Here is a 6,451-nt window from a genome sequence, read left to right as displayed (position 1 = left end):
GGTCCCCAACCTTTTTTGCGCCACGGACCGGTTTATGCCTGACAATATTTTCATGGACCGGCCTTTAAGGTGTCGCGGATAAATACAACAAAATAAAACTAGTACCGGTACTGAAAAAAAAAGATTTATTCATAACACACATGAAAAGGCCCAGGAAAACCGAGTAAACGATAAAAACGATAATAAAATAACGCTGAAAACCGATAAAAACCCTGAAACCATATATTTCACACCTGAGCCGCAACTCTCGCGGCCCGGTACCAAACGACTCACGGACCGGTACCGGTCCGAGGCCCGGGGGTTGGGGACCGCTGCCCTAAGAGACTGGCAGCTGTAATTGCAGCAAAAGGTGGTTCTACAAAGCATTGACTCAGGGGGCTGAATAACTACACACACCCCACTTTGCAGTTATTTATTTGTAAAAAATGTTTGGAGTCATGTATGATTTTCGTTCCACTTCTCTCGTGTACACCACTTTGTATTGGTCTTTCACGTGGAATTCCAATGGAATCGATTCATGTTTGTGGCTGTAATGTGACAAAAAGTTCAAGGGGGTCGAATACTTTTGCAAGCCACTGTATATGTGTGTCTGTTTTTTAGCCTTCACCCCTTTGTTTCTTTGTCTCTTCTAGATTCTTTTCTAAGATCCTCACATATAACCCAGACACTGGGAAAGTTATTTTCTCAGTCAAAAATGACCTTTATTGATATTATTTCTTTTTAATATTAATAGCAGGCACACATTAAGTGCAAAAATTACCTTTTTTTAAAAATTAACTTATTGTAGCATAAAGCTGATGCACTGATATCCACATTAGACACTCTGAAGAGGAAACAGTGGATACTCAGATAACACTGTAAATTACTCATCATCGTCATCATTATCATCATCTTCCTCCTCGTTATCATCTTCATTATCATCTTCATTATCCTCATCATCTTCATCATTATCCTCATCATCGTCGTCATCATCATCATCATCATCATCATCATCATCCTCAGTGTTAACTTTGCCAGAGAGCACATCTTCAATCCAGTCCTCCAGCTCCTCAGCTGTGGGTAGATCCTCCTCATCATCCATTTCCAACCACACACTGTCTGCCTGCTCACACACACACACACACACACACACACACACACACACACACAGAGAGAGAGAGAGAGAGAGATCAGACAGTGCCAGTAAAAACTGAGCACAGCATGTGTCGTCGGTGTTAGTGGTGACAGTCGGGGACTTACATCAGTAACATTGACAACTCCGATCTGTGGTCTGAACAGATCCACCTTGAAGGTCTTCTCCCAGTAGGGGATCAACTGAACAGAGTCAGCAGGACAGAAAGAGAAAGAGCATGAGGTCTGACAATAATCTACATTTTCAGGTTTTCCTTTTGCGTGTGTGTTTGTTTCTTTTCTTTTTTTCATTATTTGTCTGCTTCTCTTTCTTCTCACCAGTGGAAAGTCATCGGGATCAATCCAGACGATGCTCAGCTCAGGTAGGTGAGTGTTGTCTCTGGCCACCTCCTTTAGGATTTCCAAAAATTCATAACCATCTAAAAAATAAAGAAAATTAAAAAAAAAAACATCCTAAAACTTTCTGAAAAAATTCTACCTCCTTAGGCTGACCCTGATCCATTTTAAAGTCCATACCTTTTATAATTTTCATTTTACATAAGCAGTCCCTGAGGACTGAATAGTTTAGCCTTCCATATCTGCAGGAAATATGCTCAGCATCTCATGTTTACACTCGAGTAAAACAGCGGTCCATCGTTATATAATATGCTCTCACCAGGATCCTCCTCTTCTGCAAAGGCCACAATGTGAATGCCTTCAATATCATCCTCCTGAGAGAAAGAGACCAAAATGTGAATTTATTTAAAGCATTTGGGAAACTAAAATTAAAATGATTAATTTTCTCACCCAGGTCTCAAACATATTTTCTGCACGCAGCTTTCGCAGTGTTGGTCTGACAGCACAGAAAAAAAACATTAGATGTTAAATTGAAAATATATCTTTATACTTTACTAAAGTCATAAAGTATGACATTAATCTTTTTTTACCGCCTGTGTTCAGTTATAAATTCCACCAGCTCCTCCTCAGAGTGAGGTTTGCCTGGGATGGACACGGGCTCCTCCATGAAGGGCTCATAGAAGTCTACCTCATTTAACTTCAGACTCAGCTCTTTGGCCACCTACAGCAACCAAAACTGACCTGTTAGGACTACACATGCAAGTGTTTCATTGCCTTATGTGTTTGTTTGTAACTTACAGATTTCTCAAATGTAGCAAAAAACTTAATGTAGGGCTGAAACTGCTCAGCGGCTTCTTTAAAAGCTTCATAGTCTAAGGTAAAAAAGAAAGAGGAAGAAAGAACAAGTTAGCTTTTTAAACAGTTTTTTTCCTTGTTTTTTGGACGTACATCTGTTTGTCCTTTCTTTGGCCGATGGGTACTTGACATTTCCACAATGGGGAGCGGAAATAGCAGAACTTTGACCTCAGCTTATCACTCCCACAGCTGGTCAGATGGGATGTATCTGCAAGTTAACTATACTACGCTCAGTTGTTCCACAGCGTGTGAAAGGGCGACCAGGCAGTGGCAGCTGCGTGTGCAGTAGCGGTAAAAATGGATCTGTAAATCCATGGAGACGAGTGGGTTAAAAATCCATGTTATAATGAAGGGCATGGGCCACAGAAAGTCCTTCACAGATCCATCTAACGAGGCGGTGTGGTGTGTTCAGACTGAAAAAAAACACGAGTTTTACAAATATACACACTCACGTTCGGACTCTTCGCTCTTGAAGTAACCAATGAGACGTATGTCTTCCTCCATCCTGTCAAAAGCTCGCAGCTCCAGAGCATTTCCTATGATTTCCACTGGTTCCTCCAACAGCTAGAATATAAGCATAAAGCAAGAGGAGAGGATTGCAGGGTGTGACTGGTGGTGATTAGCACAAGCAACTGGGAATCAACCCTCAAGCAAGTTTACTTACATCCAACAAGAACTCGGCCAGAGTGTTAGCAGAGAGCAAACCATCAAACTCGATAACTCTATCAGCCTTAAAAACATACATGCTTCCCTCTTCCTCTAAGCCTGCGATCAGAAGAAATGATAAGACATTAGATTCAGTCAAACACCTAAAGTTGTCTGACTCTTAACAAAAATGACTGCTATCAAAGGCAGTTCTCTTCATCAAAATCTACCAATCAGACTGAGGTTAAATAAAAGACTTAGTCTGTACCACTACCAATACTCACCCAGTTTCTTTGCTATCTTTGCATCTTTGTGGGAGTCAACCATTCCAAACCCGATGTCCTTCTCCTCCATAACCTGAGCTACAAGCTGCAACCAACACAAAAACATCACAGAGGACTAAATTGTAAGAACAGGACTGAACACATAGCACGTAAATAGGCAAGACAAAAAGAAACTTTCACTTTGGCTTCTGAGTACTGGAAACAGTAATGCAGGTTCGGTTAAAATGTTAAATGGGACTGTTTGTGAATGGGAGCTTGACAGCATGACCAAAGTTGGCAATATGACAGAGGTGTCCAAGCTGCCCACACAGAGATACGGTTACATAATCATTCAGACTGCCTTGTTCTAAATATAGCCAGGTAAGTTTATACACATGACTGGCCTGGCAATTGTGGTGTGAAATAAGGTGGATGAGCTTCACTAATACTTTGATTAACTAATAATCAAGATTGGTAAAATTATAACATGGAGTTTAAAAAGAACTCACGAGTGGATCTTCATTTTATTTATTTTACAATCCTGTTCCAAATGAAACAGTGCATCAACATTTACAGTAAAAAAAAGTGAATAGAGCTCAGTGTAGTTACTAATACAGGATTACTTTATTGCGTCTTTAAATGGACGTCTGCTTTTGGCAGAAGTATCTACTTATATGAGCACTTTCATTTCACATGTCCATCCATCCATCCATTTACTTCTACTTTTCCACTTCAGTGTTGTGAGGAGGCTGGAGTCTGTCCCAGCTGTCACGGGGTGAGAGCTGTGGTTGCCAGTCTTTCAAAGCCTGACTTAAGTTCATTTCAACAACTTTCTTTACTTTTACATGCACAAACAAAATGTGCCACAACTTAATCCTGTCTCTGGGAATTTATATTTTAATTTTCCCCTGTTATATATGAAATTACAGAGTGTCATTACTTGGATATACTCAAGTAAAAATAGACTTATGTAAATGTATTTTGCCCATGATGGGGACAGACCTCAGAATACTACAAATTGTAGATATTGGGGGTAAATAAGCTGATATGTGGCATACTTGAGCTTCTCACTTACAACCAGTAGACTCTAATCAGCTATTACAAATACACTGTGCATGGTGTCATGTTTGCCTTATTGAGTAACTACGTGGCCTACCTGTTCTGCCTGCACGTATGGGCTCAGGTTGCCTTTAACATTTCAAAGAGCAACATGTCCTCCACCATGTGTCACACGAGACGGGTAGAATGAACAGTTTCATACAGGATTCACAAAGACAGACTAAAATCTCCTATATAGACGTGTCTCCAGCTGCTTACTCAATCTATTAAATACCTTTAATATACCAAAGAAGAGAAGGTCGCATCAGCCTTCACATGTGTGGCTTAAAAACATTATATAAATGAGCTCTTGGATTATTTCTGCCAGCAAAGAATAATCACAAGGAGAATAAATTTCACGCATTTCTGTGGAAAGGAGGCACACACTGAATTGGCTGAAATAACCTGAAGTGGCAGCACTGCATCTCATTGCATCTGTGCACACAATGACCTTGAGGAACCTCATATATACAGAGATTAAAATGGAGAGCTCTGGAGTTTTATAGCTCACCAGGTCCCTCTCTGCTTATTGTAGCACTAACATAGAGTCACTTATGAGTCTGTTTGATGGGATTATGAGCGCCCTCTGTCTCACACCGCTGTCACCCAACCAAATCATATGAGTTTTCCTTTCTTTGCTGCATCTCCTTGAGTGCTAACTCAACTTTCTTTAAAGTTATCTGCACTTTTCTCCCTGACCTGTCAAATCTTTTTCTGCACTGCATGCATTGATTTCTTTTTCCTTATACTTTACCTCCAGCACCAACTCAGTCATCTGGTGTTGTTTTTGCAGTTCCTTGCTGTCTGCTATGGGCTCATGGTAGAACAGGCAGAGCATGCTGTGCTGCTTTAAAGCTTTCTTGTAGTTCTTGTCATTGATATCAAGAACACGGTCTTTCCCATCATACTGTGGCAACTCTAGGCCTTTCTCAGACAGGGCCTGAGGCACAAAGTTTAGGCAGGGGAGCAAGAACAACCACAGGGAGAGCATGGTCCAGAGTTATCACACACCACCAGAGTATGAGTTAGTTTCACAGTATAAAGGAAGTGCACGGTCAGAAAGGTCACCTATAAGGCCTATGAAAGGATGAGGAAATGTAAGAAACAGATATATTGCTGGTCCGTCAGTGGCAGTTTGCAGGCATCCCCCGGTGTCCAAAGAAATCCAAAAATTTAACGTATCCTCTGGGCCAAGAAACTCCTTTCGTCATTACTTCTTCACGCCTGCAGACACAAAGGCGAAAGAGGAGTACTGCAAGGGCTGCAAGACACTGGGGGTGGATACCATACATAGCAGCACTCCCCTTCCACTACTCATGCAGGATAGGCCCATTTTTAGGAGACCAGTTGTTTGAATGCTAAAAATAGAAGAGCAAACTGAGAACAGAGGATAGCGAAGGATGACAGTCAGGGTTTAATAATGAGTTACAGTACTTGCTCACTGTGATGTCTCTTTGGGAGAGTTAGTAATGTGGGACAAGCACGCTGAGCACTAGAGATTTGAGGGTTTAGTTATTCTGAGATATCGGTGAAGACCAAAAGTCCACAAGGAGCTTGGTGCTACAGTGGAAAATGTTGGTGTATTTTAATGGAATCTGGCAACAGATGTGCAAAGGACAAGCAAATAAAAGAACAGTCACTGTGCTGCTGTCCAGTGTGTTGATAATATAACAGCTTTTGCTTTGGCTGGAATGTGATTGAATTGTTATGTCTCACTGGCTTCTCATAACTAAATGTACCTCAAATGATTTTAACACAATTTTACTAGTAAACTGCATCTTTAATAACCACTGAAGCCACAAAAAAGCATTAGAAACACTTCTACTTTGGTGTCTTGCATTCATGCTCCTGCTTGAAGTACTGCAGGTGCTTATAAGATCTCGGGATAGAGGTACTGCTGCCCTCCTCAGGCCAAAATATGTACGGCTGCTGACAAACCTTTTCATAGCACTTTTGGCCACAGCACAGCAGGAATGCATGTGCAGGTGTGATTACACAAAGCTGAATCTTTGAAAAATGTGCATGAATGTCAGAATGTCTTTATGTTCACTATGCACTTTTGTTGCTTTGGAAACCTTAGACCTCTGATACTTCAATTACATTTTTAGAGTGCTACTTATCAA

General features: G+C 40.9%; 1 protein-coding gene across 2 annotated transcripts; it reads right to left on the bottom strand.

Annotated features, from left to right (window-relative positions):
* Positions 1-676: 676 nt before the first annotated feature.
* On the bottom strand, positions 677-5,588 carry casq2 (calsequestrin 2). Of its 2 annotated transcripts, XM_085433829.1 has the most exons (12): positions 5,397-5,588; positions 5,083-5,268; positions 3,252-3,336; positions 2,987-3,087; positions 2,775-2,886; positions 2,266-2,339; positions 2,058-2,188; positions 1,918-1,963; positions 1,787-1,841; positions 1,450-1,550; positions 1,240-1,314; positions 677-1,102 (listed from the first exon to the last, which is right to left on the bottom strand). In XM_085433829.1, exons 2-12 carry the CDS (start codon positions 5,164-5,166, stop codon positions 863-865), a joined length of 1,104 nt encoding a protein of 367 aa, XP_085289955.1. In that variant the 5' UTR covers positions 5,167-5,268; positions 5,397-5,588; the 3' UTR covers positions 677-862. The 2 variants fall into 2 exon arrangements, with proteins under 2 accessions (XP_085289955.1, XP_085289954.1); XM_085433828.1 differs by having other exon boundaries at positions 5,083-5,588.
* Positions 5,589-6,451: the final 863 nt, after the last annotated feature.

This window comes from Copadichromis virginalis, linkage group LG16, assembly GCF_057382275.1.
Source record: "Copadichromis virginalis isolate Kocher_CV1m ecotype Utaka linkage group LG16, C_Virginalis_male_GT1.1, whole genome shotgun sequence".
In the NCBI taxonomy this organism is placed as follows: domain Eukaryota; kingdom Metazoa; phylum Chordata; class Actinopteri; order Cichliformes; family Cichlidae; genus Copadichromis; species Copadichromis virginalis.
This window is presented reverse-complemented; position numbering and strand designations above follow the sequence as displayed.

Bases quoted from the DNA above. Each gene is read 5' to 3' on its own strand.
- casq2 (XM_085433828.1), bottom strand. From the start codon at position 5,319: ATGCTCTCCCTGTGGTTGTTCTTGCTCCCCTGCCTAAACTTTGTGCCT. The intron at 2,887-2,986 runs GTAAGTAAACTT...CTTATATTCTAG, and splicing joins TGGCCGAGTTCTTGTTGGAT to CTGTTGGAGGAACCAGTGGA. The intron at 1,103-1,239 runs GTAAGTCCCCGA...GTGTGTGAGCAG, and splicing joins GAGTTGTCAATGTTACTGAT to GCAGACAGTGTGTGGTTGGA.